The 21063-nt window shown below is 28.3% G+C and overlaps 4 protein-coding genes across 7 annotated transcripts in view; 1 reads left to right on the forward strand and 3 right to left on the reverse strand.

The window, feature by feature from the left end:
• Positions 1 to 1316: 1316 nt before the first annotated feature.
• On the reverse strand, positions 1317 to 7155 carry LOC100164634 (double-strand break repair protein MRE11). The gene is given in 10 exon segments (XM_008187338.3): positions 1317 to 2153; positions 2222 to 2348; positions 3472 to 3620; positions 3693 to 3893; positions 3895 to 3911; positions 4718 to 4960; positions 5068 to 5466; positions 5943 to 6082; positions 6232 to 6394; positions 6750 to 7155. Coding segments are annotated over 10 exon segments (1761 nt in total). The 5' UTR covers positions 6850 to 7155; the 3' UTR covers positions 1317 to 1931.
• Positions 7156 to 9637: 2482 nt separating this feature from the next.
• On the reverse strand, positions 9638 to 12154 carry LOC100161253 (neighbor of COX4-like). The gene is given in 4 exon segments (NM_001162639.1): positions 9638 to 10091; positions 10155 to 10249; positions 10326 to 10395; positions 11694 to 12154. Coding segments are annotated over 4 exon segments (639 nt in total). The 5' UTR covers positions 11969 to 12154; the 3' UTR covers positions 9638 to 9892.
• Positions 12155 to 15684: 3530 nt separating this feature from the next.
• Positions 15685 to 20834, forward strand: LOC100568871. 4 transcript variants are annotated; one of them, XM_016806474.2, is made up of 7 exons: positions 15846 to 16136; positions 16774 to 16813; positions 16969 to 17024; positions 18047 to 18367; positions 20094 to 20165; positions 20264 to 20353; positions 20434 to 20552. In XM_016806474.2, exons 1-7 carry the CDS (start codon positions 15861 to 15863, stop codon positions 20494 to 20496), a joined length of 918 nt encoding a protein of 305 aa, XP_016661963.2. In that variant the 5' UTR covers positions 15846 to 15860; the 3' UTR covers positions 20497 to 20552. The 4 variants fall into 4 exon arrangements, 3 of the variants coding, with proteins under 3 accessions (XP_029342982.1, XP_016661963.2, XP_003246204.4); XM_003246156.4 differs by having other exon boundaries at positions 16774 to 17028; positions 20434 to 20834; XR_003839021.1 differs by having other exon boundaries at positions 15688 to 16136; positions 16774 to 17028; positions 20094 to 20353; positions 20434 to 20443.
• The window catches only part of LOC100168720 (methylcrotonoyl-CoA carboxylase beta chain, mitochondrial), a 3752-nt gene continuing 3067 nt past the window's right edge, over positions 20379 to 21063 (reverse strand). Inside the window, exons 10-12 of the mRNA XM_001946660.5 lie at positions 20861 to 20975; positions 20709 to 20794; positions 20379 to 20618 (exon numbers count right to left, since the gene is read on the reverse strand). Coding sequence (XP_001946695.2) covers positions 20501 to 20618; positions 20709 to 20794; positions 20861 to 20975 — 319 coding nt within the window. The 3' untranslated portion in view covers positions 20379 to 20500. The remainder of the gene's footprint in view (positions 20619 to 20708; positions 20795 to 20860; positions 20976 to 21063) is intronic.

Raw genomic sequence — 21063 nt, forward strand, 5'->3', positions numbered from 1 at the left:
CCGTGTTATGGAATACATTTTATATTATAAAATACAAAGTACCAACCATTATATTCCTAAAAACAGTGTTGAATACAACGTTGAACGTATTATCTTAAGTAACAACGACCTATTATAAGCAATAATCGTATAACATATTTTTTATAATAAATCAGTCCCTACTTCCTACTAATTAAATATATCACTAATATATTATGTATGTGTTATAAAAAGTATATAATAATGAAATATTACAATTAACTGCTATAAGACTTTATTGAAAATTGTTTGTTAAGATGATGTTAAATTTTGATTTACTTTGTTTAGCCCCCCCCCCATTCGAAAATCCTGGGTACGCCACTGACCTTAAGTATGATTTAATTAATATAAATAAAGAAGGAGGGAGACATTTTTTTAAGTTTGAGTTGCAAGCCTTCGTGCATTCATAGAAGACTAGTGAAAGTGAAACATCTAAAAAAACACGAGAGCAATACAATTTTGTTTAAGAGATGAAGAAATAGAAAAAAAAAACGATTTTGCATGAAAATGTTTTGTCTATGTTGTGAGTGGGCAAGAGAGAGAGAAAACAAACAGCTTGTACCGAGTGCAGCTGACATCAGTGAATAGCAATATCATATAGGTTATAGATATAATTAATAATTATTAATAAATAGTAGGTAACCAGTTGGTAAGTACTAAGGCATTATTGCATTAAGTATAATATTTTTTTCTTTCAGTCATAGATGTCGAGGACGTTTTAGGTAACACTATGCATCTATGTGTGTAACCTTAGTGGATTCTGAGCGGAGCGATGAATGAATTGATTTTACAATGATGTATTTTTTTTTGAACTAGAATGTTTTATATTATTAACAATAAAATATGTTGAATAAATTAATAACTATCAATAGATTTAATCATATTTAATTTTATGAGTGATTATTAATCAATATTCAATAGCAACCAGTGGCGTCTTGAGGCCACTTTTTTGTGGCATTTGCCAATTCGAGTGGATTGGCTGGTGGTATGCGGATACATTTTATAAATGGGTAGCTAACCCACAATAAGATACAGATCTATTATGGATTTTTATAGGTTATAACTTATAACTTATAAGCATTAAACTATTTAGATCAGTGGTATGTACTTGCACTATACACATTAAACCAACCATAGGTAACATATATTATTATATTATCTATATTATTATTATTTTTGGAAAATGGATTATGTGCTATGATTTCTAATTTAAAAAGTACAAATAAATTTAAATATCTGATAAATAATAAGAGACAACTATGAAAAAATACAATAGAACAAATGAATTATACACCAAATTCCAAAGATTAATGTTTTATTAAAAAAATTTTACATTAGAGATTTAAATTTTAAATATTAATGAGAATTAATTTCAATACTATGAGTACCCCAATATTATGATTAATTTTAATTATAATGAAATTAACATTCATAATTTAAAATTTAAATAATATAAACTGAATTTCTGAAGGTATATTATATTTTTCAACATTTTGAAAATTATGGGTGGATTTAATGGGTGCCTCTATGGTTCAAACAGTTAATAGTAATTACTATTTTAAAATTAGTATGATTTAAAAAACTAGAAGCTGGTATAGTTGTTCACAATAATTTTTTGGTTTTAAAAAATTATTAATTAGCTATGTAGCTATTTAAAATAGAACAAATACTTTATATTTTTGCGTATTTGTAATACTATTAAAGATAAAATCTTATATTAAAATTTAGAACCAATCAAATTATAGTATTATGAAATGGTTACATTTTGTTTGCTAGGATGATTCCAAACAAAATAAAACCATAGGTAGTTATTATATTTACTAAATCTGTTTTAGCTTGTATGTAATAAATAACAATAAAAATGATTAATAATATAATGTAAATTAGAAAGATCATTAATACCAATATTTTTTTTAAAATCTAAGAGTAGTCTGGCCTCTTGCTCTTCCTCTAGCTCTAGTAGTAGCTCTAGGTGCTCTGCCACCGCGACCTCTTTTACCCCGGACGTTTTGAACACTACTTGTAGAAGAATTATTACTAATTTCTTCATCATCTGAGTTTACAGGTGAAATATTTGAATCATTGTCAGAATAACTTTGAGTTGTATGTTGCTGGGAACTCAATACTTCACGAACCTTAAATTAAAATAGTATTTAATACCTATACTAATTCATTAATATTTATTAGTAAATTAACATCATACATCATTAGCTTCATCTTTTGATTTTTGGGTGCGAGAACTATGATAACTAATAATGTGCTCTGATATGTTATTTTCGTCGAGACCTTCTTGTTTTATGACATAATTCTTCATTTTTTTCTTTTGATGTCTGAAAAAAATTTTGATTTGTTTTGAAATACAAAAAATGTATATTATATTATTATACCATATGACTAAATCAAATATATAATATAAATGCTATTTGAAATAAAATCCTAGAAACCTAGCTAATTTTAAAATAAACATATTTTTTTTATAGACAATATAAATATATAATTTTAATAGCTTCAAGTATGGTGCTAGTGTAGCGTGCGATCTACCAGCTCGTTTCTGGTATAGCGTGCGATCTACCAGCCTGTTTTTGGTGAATGCGATTTATGAGCCGCTTAGCATTATGCGTATGTATTTCAAAAATATTTCAATCACATTAAATCACATACACATATAAGTTTCATTTGTTTTTCATTTGTAAAATCACATTAAAACAATTTAAATCACATCCACATATAACTTAAGTTTCTTGCCTGCGTATCTTCTAAAAAAGCCACGTATATTTTTAGCCAATTTAGTATCTAACCTAAGCTACATGCATCGTCGAAATCGGAAAGCACGCTAAAATCTAAAATACTAAATTATTATAGATTATCGGAGTCTGGAGACAAAATATAACGTTAACGATAAAGAACTGGATAGTAATGGGTAGACCACAGGTAGAGCACATGTAAGCGGTAAATCGCACGCTACACTAGCACCTCAAGTACATTGTTACATGATAATTATTTATATTTCAATCAGAATAATCATATTTATATTAAAACAGTTTGATAAAATCAAATCTTCTGGTTAGTGAGTTAAAAAGAGCCTAGGCCAGTGAGCGGCTATCAATGTCCAATGTAAAAAAAAAATACTAATTACTAATATTACTATTATAATCTGCAACCATTGAAGTCATTGCCGCAGTTGTTGGCCCAGCCAAACTACCACCGACGGTTTCAATCAGAATATATAATGTTATTGTTGGATTTGGTTAAGGAGGCCAGAGAGAATAAGCCACGTGATATAAATGGTATTGAAAATGGGTTCATTAAATTGTATGACAAAATTACCCCCATGAATTCCCATCACTGTGTCAGATCTCCCCTCAATATTTATTTACTAGAAACTGCCAACCACTAGTAAATACTATCATACTGCATTATAATAGTTCTATATACTTTATAAATTATACTTACTCTACAACTCTTTTTATTGCATCATGACATGATTTATTTACAAGCCAATCAACTGCTTCAGCCATACCATCAACAGACAATAATTCTAGTTGATTTTCTTCACTAGCAGTTCTAAAATATTGATCAACAATATGTTCAATTTTTTCCATCTAAATTAAAATTATAAATATTAAATTAAACTAAATTGAATTGGTTTACTATTAGGTCTGTAAGATTAATACTTCTTCATCGTCCATGATATTCGAAAGAACTTGATCATCAATGCACCTGGTTTTTTTTTGGACACTCTTCTTTTCCATTCTTAATAATATCATATCATTAGAATTAGCAACACGGTCTTGAAATTCATGTCCAAACTGAATACCATTAAAATGTTGAGTTTCATTCGTATATTCAACTCGGAGTCGTATTAATGGTAATTTTTGGTTGTTTGTTGTGACCTAAGCAAAATTATCAAATATTATTAATTTATTGAATTATGATAGTTAATAGGTCACTTTAAATTGGTAAATTTTAGTAACATAATCAAAAAGTATAAAAGTATAAAAAATAAAAATGTATTGAGATTGTAATCTTAGTAGCATTTAACATTTTATTAATTTATGCATAATATGACAGCTATATTTGACAAACAAAAATGTTCAGTGTGTTTTTATTTTTAGTGACATTTTTACTTTTATATCTATACTGTTTATCATTTAATACATCATGAATAAATTTATGAAATTTATTTTTTCTTATTTACTGTGACATAGTTAAATACTATTCAGTTATACAAGCTAATATCTCTTTGTAAATTAAAAAAAATTATAATGAAATTATTATTAAAATATGTACCTATCATTCATACATAATGAATCTAAATTCTAAAATAAACATTTTATATAATACCGACAACAACCTGAATTGTTCTATGTTTTTTTAATTATTGTTAAAAACATTTTTAAATATAAATATAGTTTAGTTTAATTTTGAGTAAAAGATTTATACGATTTTGTAAATTGTATTAATGTATATTATTTAGTATAGTAGTAAATTTATTTTTTAATGAGATAACATTAGGCAATGAGCTGACAGTGAAATGCAATAGTACCTAATATTAAATGATAAAAGTGGAAAACTCGTGTGATGGGTAATGACCAGTTTTGACCGGTAGTGGGTTCATAATGCAAGATTAACAATATTAGTTTTTATCAATTAAATATAAATTAATTATAAAAATAAATAAAAAGTAATTCAAACTTACCGCTATATTTAAGACTCAATCTCGATAAGATATCCTCAATTTGTCTTCTAACAAATTCCTGAGTTTTCTTTGAAGTACTAACATCTTCTTCACATTCTGACAGTTTTACAGTCTCAAAATGCATCAGCCTAACAGTTTTCAATTCCAGTGGTTCCATTCTAAAATGTTTACCGCTGATAGTTAACAATCCAACATATTTATTACCTGCTTCTCCTTCACACATAGATGTTGCTACTGTACTGCCTAATAGTAAAATAGTAATTTTTTCAATAGATTATATAAATTTATTTAAATATTATTAATTTAAGCTTAGTTATAATATTATGCATATTAACTATTATTGCTATTACCTGGCTGGCAAATATAACCTGAATTTGATTCCCCTCGAACAGGATCAATTAAACTTTCATGTTCATGTCCCCAAATAGTAAGCATTATATGACTTGGAATACATTTTTCTGATAAATATTTTGTACCAGGACGATTTACACGATTTTGATGACATACAAATATATTGAACCAATCATCTACATCTTCTAATGGGCGATTCATAAATACTTTTTTTTCCTTAAATAATCGTTCCAATCTTTCGTCTCTAATATGACTCAAACCATAGATGGCTAGTTTATTTGATCCTTTCTTTAAAAGTATAGGATTTATTTTGAGCTCTTGAAGATTTGTTTGTTTGCCAAAGTAATTGATTAAGCCCATTGAACTTAAAAGATCCATACATGATACCTCTCTATAGCCTTGAAATTTTTTATTTATATATATTAATATTTTTTTAATTAAAAGGATGTGATACCAGCATGTGTTATCTTCGTCTTACAAGTGCATGGCATAGCAAATGCTACGGTTCAGCAGTATATGTGTAGCTCCGTTAATTTAAATATTAGTGATAATTGACCTCTTATAAAATCCATAGGTAGTATCTAGGCAACCTCATGGGCTTTTTATTATATTTTAATTTTAAAGAGTATTTTAAGATGTATAAACAATTTACAATTTTAAAATACTCATAACTCGCTTTAAAATCAAAATATAATACAAAGCTCATGAGGTTGCCTAGATATTATCTTTAGATTTAATAAGAGGTCAATTCACTCTAATTTTTTAAGTATTGGAAATACACGTATTCTGCTGAGCGTAAAATTTGGTATGTTATACACTTATAAAACTTAGACAACACATACAGGTAAATAATATGTTCAATGAAATATTTTACCACAAGGATCATCATGATTGCCATGAATTGAAAAAACCGGAATCGAAACATTAAGATTTTGATCTTCAAAATTAACAATGGGATTATTGCAATGTTTAAATACTTCAGCTTGGTCACAAACAAATTCCATATTTATAGGCCTATATTATAAAAAAAATAATAAAATATTTTATCCACACTAGTCTCACTATTTAGAACAATGAATAATAATTGATTAGTTATTTTTTATTACAATCATAATAAAACGCTTTAAGACTTAAGTTTATTTTAAAGTTCTTTTAATATTTACTTGTCTCCCAAACAATAATGACGCAAGAGGGAAATACATCTTTCCAAAGATGATACTGAAGGCTGGTTGACATGAAATAGATCACCAGCCAACAAAATAAAATCAACTTCATGTTTAACTGCTAATTGTAACACTTCTTCGAATGTATTAAATGTGTCATCAGCTAAAACAATATAGATATATAAATTGGTAAGTAGATATTACCTACAATTAGGAAAATAAAGATCTTTATAATTGTATGTGAAATAGAATTATTCAAACAATTTTGATAAAAAAAAATTAAAATATCTTCTTAAGTAGACGTCATGCCAAAATATTTAGGTATGTGTACTACACAAAAACTAATAAATCTCATGTGTATTCTTTTATAAAAGTTATTAAATACTAAGCCATTTAGGTATAATTATTATTAATATATTATATTATATTATTATAATAGCATGTAGCCATGTAGGAAGTATGTACAGTACAGCCGTACATGTCACATGTTATAGATATAATGTAATTTTTGTTTTCACCTCGAACCAAATTCTTTTCTTCAAAACCTAAATGTAAGTCTGTTGCTACAAGAATTTTGAAGTTTTCTGAATCGTCGTGAACAACTGCGTTAGAAGACATTTTGCAATTCAAATGAGAGTAATAATAGGTATTGTGTTATACATAAATTGAGAAAATTAATTTTAAATTTCTACAAGTACACCTCAGTCATAGTCAAAAGAGTAAAAATGAAATTCAGAATTAAAACACTAAGACTTTTTTATAAACAGTTAACAATTTATTTCACTGTCACTATTCAGCATTTCAACTAACAAGTAACAACTACTGTGGAGAACGGAGATAGCTCGGAAGTCCCGTACGGCCGTAAATTTATAATATTCAAACTTCAAATGTACGGTACTGTCGGTACATTTTCCACTTATCACTTCTGATAAGCCGGCAATTCGGCAACCATAACTCAATTCTGATAGCAACACTCTATTGCCTATGCATATCTTAAAAGGCGTTTTAATAAAAACATTTATTTTTCAAATATGATTCAAGATGGATTAATAATTATTATTATTATTGAGATGAATATATTAGGTAGTCTATAGCATGACGAAATAAAGTCTTAAGTCATGGTAAATAGACTATACTTATTAGTAAATACTATTAAGTATTAAATAGCTGTAGGTGAAACTCGGAGACTGGTGTAACTCTTTAAGAGTAATTTAAACTGGAAGTGATCCCAACATTAATATTATAGTGTTTCCTACGATACCTAAACGTTTATCGTCAAGACATTATGAACGAAAGTTAGTTTCTAAATTTATATTTTCTATTAATTATTATCGTTCTATGTTAATATATTATAGTGCCGCAGCGAACCGTTTTCTTGCCGTGGCGGTCAAAGATCGTTTAAACTTTAAATCCGATGTCGAAAATACCGCAGTTTGGGAAAGCCTTATATTTTAGGCTCTATATTTTGATGTAATGATACTCGTATAATAACAATAAAATATATTAAATAATCATTATCGTCAATCATTATATCGATAATTAAGGAAGTGATACCCACATGTGTTAAGCACTTCAGTGTTGTCTCCGCCTTGCTAGTGCGTAACATACAAATTTTACGCTCCGCAGATTACGTGTATTGGTTATAGTTTAAAAATTAGAGGGAATTGACCTCTTATATAATCTAAATGTAAGATTATTAATTATTACTTATTACCTAGGCAATCTCGTGAGATTTTTATTATATTTTAATTTTAAAGCGAGTTATGAGCATTTTAAAATTGAAAATTGTTTATACATCTAACTCCGTGTCCAAAGTAAATCCGGCGAGTGCGTGCGATTTCTATTCTGACCACGCTGTTCCAATTGCGTCCGATGCGGCGAATTAAAAGCTGTTTTGTTTTTCGAGTTTCGACGCATCGGAACGCGGACGCATTTACTTTGGACACCGTGTTACTTTACATTACTCGTAACTCGCTTTAAAATTATAATACAATAAAAAACCCATGAGGTTGCCTAATTTTTACCATTAAATTTTATAAGAGGTCAATTCACTTTTTTAAATTAACGGGCAGGGGCGGATATTTGTCCCCATATCCACCCCCATGGCTCTTTAAATACATGTCTATTATTATATTATAATTATTACATCGTAATCTGTAAGCTAAAATTCTTGTCATCTGCCCCCTACAAAAAATACTAAATACGCCACTGTAACGGAGCTACACGCGTTCTGCAGAGTAAAATAATTTTACTAAAATGTGCTATGTTACGCCATATACGGAGATAACTGGGGGTTGCGGGTATATCATCCTCTTAATAGGTATACATTATGAATGAAAATAGTAATCATTATTACAATAGCAATATTTTTTTTTTTAAATGTTTTACAATATAAAAATAATTACTTGCTTAAGTTATATAGGTACTACTTTTTTCTAACCAATAAGGTAACACTAATATTTACAAATATAGCTCTATGAGTTGTATATAAATACTGTCAACAGTCGAGCATAATCCCATGGCCCAAAATATGAATATTTTCAAAAAAACTTTTTTCATCTTTGTGATATAACACTGCGTTTAGAAGGGTCCGGTGTTCATCCTGACCGCTTCATGTTGTGGTTCGACAAAACGTAGAATCAACCAGAGGTTCAAAAACACAGTGTGAAATCGACAGTTAAAACTGATTTGTTTAAAATGGACCCACCGAAACGTCTAGATGTAACACCCTTAGACAACTATTTATTATGGTGACTACAGACTTGATTTAAAAAACCCCCAAAATAAGAACCACTCTAATACTTACTAAACAACTATTAAGTGGCTAATTCACAGTCCAACTCAATAAGGCTTTTAACAAGTCTTTAATTCAATTCAATTTTTCACATGGTTATTTTTAATTACAAGCTATTAAAAATAAAAATAATATTTATTACTTATAAATTATAATTATTATATTAAAAACGTAGAATTTGATATACCTACAATTTAAAATCATTTTAGATTTCATGGTTTATAAATACATACTTATACTTAAAAATAACAAAAAATTTACTTTAAATTACTTAACATACATAAATGTATACCTTTAAATTCTGTACATAAACCATTAACAATTTTAAAGATGCTACCATTGATTATGAATACTAGTATTTGTAATCAATGATGTTACTTATGTATATCGTTTTCGATATAAAAACTTTTACTATACAATACACACAATTGTATGTGCTATTATTTGTATATGCTATATAAATGGTGAATACACAATATATAATTATAGACTTATAAATAAAATTGCATTAAAAAATGTTATATTATAAATTATAATCCCAATAAGTAACATAAAAATACTAAAAGTAGCATAATCATAATAAAATAGTATTTATAAAGAAAAAATGGCAAATTCCAAAGATGATGTGGAATAATTTATTTTTGGTAATAATTAAACTATTAATGTACTGTTTTTCTATAACTATAAACTAGATAGATTTAAAACAGTTTGGCTTACATCATTTCTATTTGAAATAATAAATAATAATAAGAAAACAAAATAATCATTGATACTTGATAATTGAACTAAAAAAACAATTCTTAATACTCATCTAAAATTAATGTATCAAAATTTAATTTGTTTCATTCCCTCATCCCATTCCAATTGTCAAGAAACTGATTTATTAATCATCAGTCTTCTTCCCATGTCATGCCCAGATGTTCTTTCCACACAGTTGGAAAATTCTGTATTGAGCCAGTCTAAAGACAAATTGTCCAAATGATTGTCAAAATCAACCAAATTATTGTACAACTGTTGTTGTAATACAGCTGATGCAGCAGCCAATGTTACATTTTCTATTTGTACGCTAAATTTAAAATAATTTAATTAATTATTATTTATTTTATATTATTTTACTATTCATAAGTACTTAGAGTTATTCAGACGTTTCCATTTCCCATCATCTTGTGTGTGCACTAATAATGCACTTTCTTTTTGATTTAACTCCATTAATCGATTATTGATCTAAAAAATGTAATTTAGAATTATTAATTATTAAAATCTAAAATATTAGCTTGAAAACAGTAAAAACTTTACTAACCACAACCATACAGACATTTGTCTCATGTTCAACAATCTTATCCATAATCTTATGGGCTGGTTTATCGTAACTACAAACATTTAAATTATCATAATATAAGTAGGTATTTAAAAAATATATAAGAATAATAGATTACTTAGGTAATTTAAATTCCAGAATGATTATCTCGGATTAAGTATAGTACTTCAATCAAATTAGTCAATTTTAATCAGATTTGTATAATAATTTATATGGATTAATCTAATCTATTGTAGGAACCTACCTAAATTTAATTAGCTATCCTATTGCCTCATTCAACATAATTAGTTAATTAGTTTAAAAATAATTTGTCTGATAGGTAAATACTTTTTATTTGCAGATATTTTCTGATAATTTAACAAATATATATTTTTTTTAATTTAGGTAAGTTATCTTTCCATAGCAACATAGGATAAAATAGTTGGTAATTAGTAGGTACTCATATTACTTTTTTATCCAAGCTACTAACCATAGGCATGACAAGCACCCCAGACATTTTGTAATAAGGGCCCTAAAGACCTAAAATTTAAATCTCAGAGCATAGGACAAGTATTTTAGCTAATGTTAATAGAATAAAATGTTTAAAATATTTTTAATTTGTGTGGAAAAACATATTATGATTATAACAGCTAAACATTATTGACTACAAAAGTACAATCAAAACTAACTGTAAATAAAAAAAATAATATAATATTGTTTACGTAGCTTGTTTTATATAATCTGTGATGATTATACATTATTTATTATTAAATTGATAAGTGAGTTACCTACTTAATAAAAATAGGTGAATGAACAATCTAAATAATTTGAATAATGAACAAAATATAATTTTAAAAAAAGAAAAGAAAAAACAGGAACATAATGACAAAAATATTCCTAAATGAACTACCTACTAATGAATCTGTGTTTTTGTGGCTGGATTGGTTAAAAGACTCCAGTAGATATAATATTTTTAGTTGTTTTTTTCAAATACTACAGATGTTAAGCATTGTAGTACAGCTACAGTGTTACTAGTAGGTAATATGTTTATTTGTATATGATAATTTATTAAATGTACATAATATTATACTCTTAATAGAGGACCCAAAATTATTGTAGGCACCTCCCGAATTTCAGGTCTGCACGCGCCTATGCTATTAAGAATTAAGATACATTCAGTTTTAATCTTGTCTCCAAAAGTTGAAGAAACTATTGATTTCTCAACTAATAATAATATATATTTCATAAAATGCATTAAGATTAACATGGTACGTATATAGACGAAGAACTTTGACACACTATACGTTTGTACACAATTCATTGCATAATTAATATACAATACAAATATTGAAAAGTTAGACATCTAGATACCTTAAGTCATCCAACGTTTCATTGGCTAGATAATAACCAGCAATGTACATATCACATGTACTGGCCGATTGATCAATTTGCATCAAGGCGATCTCTGACATCGGTGACACATGGAGACACTGATGGAACAATGGAACAGTGTCCACTATAACCAACTTATCGCCCTTAGTAGAGTTCTCGGCGACCAGTAATCCGTTTACTTCACAGTGAGGATATTTGGCAGCATGGGCAACCATTTTACAATACGCCAACGTCGAAAAAGACACTTTCGACATTATCAATAGAAGGTAGACGGAATAAACTTTTTAAAAGAAATATAAAATGGGATTGATTCTAATTTCCAGTAACACAAATTTACTAAAAATTTTAAAAATATGCTTAGTCACTACTTGCTACAGTAATAAATAACTGTAGTAAGTACCAGCACTACGCGACTACGCCACCCTAGACAGTCTCAACTCATATTTTAATCAATTTTTCTTTACACATTACACGTCTTATCAGTTATCACTGATTTTCAATATTTGACTGTTATCATTTTTCGGACAAGTGCTTATCACTCCGTTCTCCGGCATGACCGCAGATCACCATACATAATAACACGAACTACTACATGTAGTAGTTCGTGCATAATAAGCAATTTATTGATAAAAATGATACAGTGAAAACCACGATTAAAGATATCTTTAATCGTGGTGAAAACTGTCTAAAGCGGAATCGTATGTAGGGATGGCAAAAATCGAAGCTATCACGATGTATCGAATAATCGATGTTTTCATTACGTCTTATCGATGTCGATGTATCGAACCAATTAAAACGACGATTAATCGATACATCGCTGAATAAACACCGATGTATCGAAAAAAAAAGGAAAATTTTGCACTCTAAAATGAAGGATACGGTTATACCATACACCACATGTCCACACCGTACATTTCACATTTTATAAGGTAGTAATCATGGATTACACATTCACACTTGCAGGGTATTGAGTAACTTTAATATTTATTAAAGCATTTAGTAGATATTGAAATCTACAATTATAGCTTAATTACACATTTGTGATTAAAATATTAAATTATTGTTTATATTCCTACCTACATAAACCAACATAAACCATAACCATAATAGGATCTTTGGAATACGATAATTATTTACATACAAATTATTTATCAATTGTTATTTATTAACTTTATAACCTAACCACAAATTGGACTTCAAATATTATCAAAAAAAATTTTAATTTTAAAATATAAAAAAAAAAAATTAGTTAAGTAGCTACTTCGATACATTGACACATCGATATAACATCGGAGGTAATTTTCGATGGACCAATAAAAATCGAAAGACAAACTCGATGTAAAAAACATCGATACATTATTTTATATTTTGATAACTTTAATATTTTTATATTTGAGGCGAATATAGTGATCCTAATATTCCCCATATAATATTGACAGCTTTAATATCGTTATACGTTATATAATAATTGTAATATTGATAGCTGGTAATTTTTTTTATATTTAATTCATTTTTATTACTACCAATTAACCATTTAATATAATTGTATACAATAGGTATAGATGGTATTTTTTATATACATTATATCATATTATTTTTATCATGTCATTAAACTTTATATTCATAAATTAATTAAATACTGCTCTATGTTAGCACTTAATCTTTTTAGTAACCACTAATCAGCCAAATAAATTAAAGAAAAAATTAAATTTGTTAAAAATTACAATCTTTAATAACAAGATAGTTTCGTCTTTAAAGGGAGATCCACGGGTTTTCCCAAAAAGTTTAATTTTTGCCATCTTTATGGGGTAAGATACTAAGATAGGGAAACAAAACCTGGGATTTGAAAATATAAAAAATACCTTTATCAACAAGTAGGTAGGTAACTTATAAACTATGTAAAAAACTTTGAAACTTTAAAATAAAATTACATTTGTGAAAATATCTTAATAACCAAAATGGAACGAAATAATATGCGTGTACATATATTGGAATCGTTGTTCGTCTCAAACGATTGTCGTTTCCCATGAATTATTTATAATCTAACCAATGGATAATTTCACATTTTTTTTAAAAACTACCTATAAACATTTATTTACTTCTGTTTAATCAGCAGATCACGTTTAACTCTGTTAGTTTAAAAATTAGAGGGAATCAACCTATTACGAAACTTGATGGTGAGAACATTATCTATGTTTTTAATTGTTTACAACAATTCAATTTTTAAGTGAGTTATGAGCATTTTTATTTAACGCTATAATATATCCGTATAACTCTACAAAAAATTGAACTATCGTAAAGCATCCACATACAAACACAGATACCTAATGATCATTGTTCTTACCATAATGTTTCATAATAATTAATAGGCCATCTCTGGAGCGTTGTATACATTTCACTTTAACTGTTGCACACTCTTAATTCAAATTTTCTAACTAATGGATCTAACCGTGTCTTTCGAGCGTACATTTTCTATGTTACTTGTAAGACGGAGACAACAAATGGCCGTGTAGCGTCCTCTTAACTTGGTTAACTTTTAACAAAAATATGTTTTTTGTTTCTGAGTGATTTTTCGTAAGGCGTTTTTGTTATCATGAGTAAGTATTAAAAAAACTTAAAAAAAGATATTAAATATGTATATTTATGATTATATATATTCATAATTATGATTTATAAATGTTACTTGTAGAGAAAAAATATCGAGTAGTTTTTTATAATAATTTCATTTAGATATATAGGTATTAGGTATAGGTACTATATATGAAAAAAAAATTGGTTAGCTTCATGAGCTTTGTGACTGGTATATAGTGGTATGTATTATAATATGAATTATTATCATTGTATGATCCCTGTACTATAATTATCTAGATAGGTACCTAATTAGTAATTTAAATCATGAATTATAGGTATATTATTATTATTTTTATTTTTTGGTTTTTAGCTCACGCATTAGGTACCTATTAACCACTTTTATCTACAACGTTTTAACCTATAGGGATACGTGTTTCAATAATATTGTATAGTTTGATATTATAATAAAGTTCAAATAAATGATAAAACAAATTTAATGCTGGAACAATCACGCAAACTTATACAGGTTTTCATGCATCGTTCATGCGTGCCATTGCTTATTGTTACTATTATTTTACTAAACGTGAATTAACTCCTAAACGAAAATACATTTTTTCGAAATAATCATTATTATTCATTTGGATATGATAGACACATTGAAATATATTTCAATTAACTTCAATACATGTACATTTATTGGTGTCGCATTGTATTATATGTTGTTAGAAACATACAAATTAACTCAAATCAAAATTAAAACAGTCCATCACTTGTTGTTTCATTTTATGCAATTTTTATAAACGATTTATTCGAGAATAGTCACAAATTATGAATTACAATAAAATATTTAAAACTCTGCTTATGAATATGACTATATGGAAAACTTCAAAACTTATTGGCTGTACCTGTGTTTAATTTTAAAATTTAAAATATTCATTTTGGTATAAGTACTGATTACCTATAGGTAATTGAATATATATAGTTGCTTAATTAAATATATCGGTACAAATTATGGTTTATAGTAAGAACAGTGCTTATTTAAAAGCAACCAAGTACTTAAACTATTTACTTCGATCCATGTGCATCATCACGAGAATACCATGTAAGTATACTTTATTTATAAGTTATGACATTATATATAATATAATATAATATATATATATATATTTTATTTGTTGGGTCAAAAAGCGTGAAAAATTAATACAAGGCTGATATATTGTTGCAATAGCAAATGAAAAATATTAAAAATACATATGTGCGTTTTTTTTTTATAATCATTCAAAGCTCAAAATTTATAAAATGTTCAATTATAATAACTAAGAATTAAAAATTTAGAACAAAGTTCGCGTAAATAGGTTAAATATAAAGACATCTCATGCATGCCGTAGTCCTCTTCCCGAGCCGGCATTAGCCCGCCACTATAGAAATCGCGCTATAATTCGTCTGTCTGTTGGCCACCTCCTTCACCCTTTCCGATTCTTCCTTCAGTGTTAAAGGATCTCCATTGCTGTTCTGTAGAAGATTCTATATGCCTAATCGTAATTATTTCTATTATATTTATCAGCCGACGAGAACATGTTTGTGGCAGCCTCTAATCATAAGGCTGACAAATATTTCATAATGGAATGGACGTATACGGCCGTGTTCTACGCGTTTTCGTGTTTTGTTTTTTACCATCTGATCTACACAGAAAACATATTGAAACCATACTTGGATGATCTGACCTTGGACAATATCAACTATGTGCTGATGACGTCGCTGTCCGTCCTCATCGTTTTGTTAAATCCGTTGTTGGCGAGTAGAGCACGTGAGAAGCGAGAAGAATATTTCAAACTCTGGCGAGAATATCAGGTTTATATACTTTTATACTTTATAACATATTACATATAATATACACCATAAATCATGATTCATGACCATATATCTACGTGTGCAGGCCTTCCTTCGTACCTACAACAGGAAAACTATGACCACATTTTTATAAGAAACCAAAAATTACAACCATATTACGGAAGTTATATTATATAATTATGTTAAGCTATAAAATGTACATAGCAGTGGCATAGGCAGTTTCTTTTAATTTATAAAAATCATGTCCATTAATTGAAGCATTGGTGGAAATAGGGGGGGGGGGGCATGCTAACTGGTATAAGCCTCTCTAGCTATCGACAATTTTACAGAATAGCACTAAAAAAATACTTTTAAGTAGTTATTAAAGCAAAGAGGAATTAGGTAATCAAATTTTAAAACTCAAACTAATATAGATCAGGAATAGGTCGCTTTCTATGAAGAATTTCAGGTGAACTCCACGTGTTGATAACATCAAACATATTATAAAAATATTATATTATATACTTAATAGTTAATACTTATGTATATAATATATATATATACGTATTGTCAAATAGGTTTGTTCACCTTCACGGCTTCACATAATATTTGTACTATATTATAATTTGTAACTAATTTCTAGTTATTTATTTCACAGATTCAATATGAACAGTACACTATTGCGAAATTGGACCTAGGTTCGTCGATTCTTATCGTTTTGCTCATTGTTGTTGGTGCGATCGTAACAACTCTTGAGTTGGTCGCAAACTGCGCCTTAACATCGCAAGTACAACCCACTTACGTGTACGCTAATTGGCTCATTTATTTTTATACGAACCTTACGACCATCCAGTGGGTCACGGACTGCCATTTATTGACTATAGCCTCCGAGATGTTGCTCGATCAATTGTTAGTAAGTACTAGTATAATAGTAGTATATATAATAGTAGTAACGAAACTAACTTAAGGCTACAGCATATAATCATAGGCCTTTTTAAATCATCCACCATCTTTGATAGTTTGACGGCCCTTCGGTGACTATATAATATACATATTATATATTATATGTTTCCATATTCACACTTTCACTCCCACTTTATACAAGATGACTGATGAGCCCTAAAATATATTAATATATAATATTGTAGGTACGTAGGAATGAGCAGTGAATTTAAATTCTTAGGTATACCTACCTAATACCTATATTTAAAATAGGCTGTAGAAAGTATTTTATGTTTTTATATTAAAAAAGGTATTTGAATCGTTTTCCAAACACGTACATTTTTTCTCAGACTATAACTATAATTTTGTATTTTCTTTTCTTATAATATAAGTTTCAGTTTGGACTATACTGACTGAATTATTTGTCTTAAACTCTTAAGTAGGTATTCCATATCTATTTTTGTTTAAAAGTAAAAGTCTATGTCTCGGTCTATGTATTAATTGCATACAATACCTAAGTACCTATATTATAATATATTTTCTTAAAAGCTGTATTATAGGTACTGTTATTTTGTTTAAAATAATATAATGATAATATTATAAGATTCTTGAGATATGCCTACTTCAACAGTATGGAATTTTTGATTAATATCTGAAGAGGTGCCTATTATAAATTATTTTATAGGTATTATGATTTTAAAGAGGCTTCATATTATAATAGGTATATACAAATTTCATCTATTTTGAAAATACGAATTTTGTATTATACATTTGAAATACAGGCATATACAGCTATAAGTGATCAACTGGAAGTATATTGTCCGCAACTATATACCTGTTTATAATATACATTTATATACCTCAAATCCTCAGGATTATCAGGAAGACTCACTATAATATTAAGTTGAAACAACTTATATAGTGAAAATAAAACCGAAACTGCAATTAATATTTCCATACACGATACATCCCTTGCATAATTACTTTAGGTACAGATGACCACTGTGGCCACGTCTAACAGAGTCGACGGCGGCGGCAAAGGTGTCGAATCGCGCGTGTCCTGTTTCGTCGATCTTTGGCGAAAACTTTCGGACATGTCCGGCGGGCTGATGGACACCGGTCGCGGTCTGTATGAATTCAATTTCTTCGTTCAGTCGGTGATCGTCGTGCAAGCTCTATACGGTATCGTCGCCCTGTACATCGGTCGACATCACTCAATTATACACTACTACGTATACTTTCCAACCGCCGCATGGTCGATTTTAAATCTGGTCGTTCTGTGCGAGGCTGCGTATTCGGTCACCAACCAAGTGGGTACACCCACGATCACGGATTTAGACAGCTATCCAAAGCCGTGCCCACGACCCACCCCCCACCACTATACGATACGATATATGGTACACCGCGCGTTTAAATAAAAAAACGCCATCGTTTTTCAGAGCGCTCGTAATGAAGAAAAAATCTTAAGATGACTTACCATATTATTAAATAAACACACACTTATTTTAAAAAATATCACTTTCGCAGTTTACGTATAAATTATAATATCACAGTCAAAGTGTAAGTATAGGTACATTTTAGGTACATTTTCATTTAAAATTACTGGACTTAGTACCTATGTACTTTAGGGGTCATAATCGAAATTCTCCGCATATAATTATCAAATCAATAATTAAATCAATCGGAAAAAAACCAACAAAAAATACTAAGCAACTGGTTTTCTACAAAATCGATTTTTCTTTCTTTGTAATTCAAAAACAAAGACTAGAAGCAATTTGAAATTTCCAACAGCTGTTTTTAAGTCATGGTGAAATGTTCAAAATACTTTTGATCTTTTCGAGCTATATTAGTTTGAAATGTTCAACTTATAGTTTATATTTACTTTATACTTATTTATGATCACATTTTCGTTTGTGTGTCAAAAACGTTGGAAATTTCAAACAAAGTTCCTTACAAGTTTTCCTAAACCAACAAAAAAAATACATCGAAAATATACACAATTTTTTTTTGCTACTATCAATTTATTTCAAATTTTAACAATATTAGCATACCTACTATTTTATAATGCGTTTTTATAATTTTTTGATAATACGTTTGACTGTAAGAATGTTATATGAACAGTGTTTTCATTACAACTTACAAGAAATTAAAAACAAAGTTAAACCACATTAATTTATTATATGGGTTTGAATTAAAAATAATGACGAAATTCCTCAAAACCGTGAAATATCTTGTCGACATATAATATGGCAATCTCTGCTCATAACCGTTTTTTATCGTATACAATTTGTATCATTGAATTAAAATTTAACACATCCATTACAGTGACGGACCTAAATGATGAGATGGACTTGACGCCTTGACATCTTGTATTCAGCAAAATGGTTACCTACCTACTGCTTACTATTTTTTGTTAATATTTTTTGGTACTCAAATCTTTTTTTTACAAGTGCAATAGTGAAAATTTATGTTTTTAAATTGACTATTTTTAGGCGATACACAATTTAGAATAGTAGCAAGTGTATAATTATTAAGCTCACTGTAAAATTTAATTTAAAAATGGCCATAGATTCAGATGATATATTAGTTATATTTCTATAAAACTATAGTTGTACGCCTTATACTAGTTATACTAGTTAGTTGTATCATGAATTTATCTATTAGATAATATTTAATACACGTGACTATAGAGAAAAGATTAGTTTGATTCGTTTTTCTATGCAATTCCAAAACTAAGCCACAACCGTCAACCGACATTACCACTTTTATGTTACTTTAAAAAAGTAAAGAAGTAACCAGTAGGTACATTTTCATTTTTTTTTTTTAAATGTCATTATAATTGCCTATATTAAGCCTCTTGAATAACAATTGTATACTGTGAAGTGAACTTATAGCTTATAGTATAGGCACACAGGGAGTACAGCATAGTAAGATTGTAAGAATACTGTATAATATAGAAAACATATTATCTATAATATTGGATGTCCTCTAAAAGTATCTATAAATATAATATATAATTAATGTGAATTACTATAGGTGGGATTCAAAACCAATATATCAATACAGTTAATGGCTTGCAATAAATTCAATTTAGAAACTCAAGAGCAGGTAATCAGTTATCACAAACAAAAGTGATTTAATAATGATTCCTTTGAATTAACTTCAATATAGAATATTAATGATACCTAAACTACTTAATATATTAGATTTTTACGGCTTTGAAAACTATCCAATCCCACACACCTGTAATAACTGTAAGTGGTTACTTTACTATGGATCGAACATACATACTGACTGTAAGCAAGGAATGTATTAAAATAATTTAGTAAGCAATTATCATATAAGTATAATAAAATAAATGTATTGATTTTGACAGTATCTCGGAGTAGCTGTATCATATATCATTGTTTTGGCACAATTTAAAATTGGTACTTCTTAATCGATTACATCCGGAAAATTCCATACTTGGTTTGCTGTACTGGTGAATTTTGGATGGCAGACAAGCTCATCGCCAACACCTGCCTTGTCTGAGCAGGATCAATGATGCCATCATCCCAACACCTATTGATATTTTGCATGACAAAATTACATAATCATAATTTTTATTCAAATTTAAAATTCTTGACTTGACTGAATTGTAATTTTACTTACCTCGCACTAGAATAAAATGGATTTCCTTCATTCTCAAATTGTCTGATCACCGGATCTTTTAACATTTTTTCTTCTTCTTTTGTTAACTATAAAAATAATAACAATCAATAAATCATATTATTAAAACTCTAACAATGATGATTTGGTTTTACCAGTTTTCCTTCTCTAATCTTTTTGTCACTCTGAATTTGGGCAAGAACACCTGCAGCTTGTTCGCCTCCCATTATACTTATTCGAGAATTAGGCCACATATACATAAATCTTGGTCTATGTACGAAGCATAATATATAAATATTTATTTAATGTCAACCGAATCAATGTTTTCTAACTAATGATTACAATTAAAAACTTAACC

This window comes from Acyrthosiphon pisum, chromosome A1, assembly GCF_005508785.2.
Source record: "Acyrthosiphon pisum isolate AL4f chromosome A1, pea_aphid_22Mar2018_4r6ur, whole genome shotgun sequence".
Lineage (NCBI taxonomy): Eukaryota > Metazoa > Arthropoda > Insecta > Hemiptera > Aphididae > Acyrthosiphon > Acyrthosiphon pisum.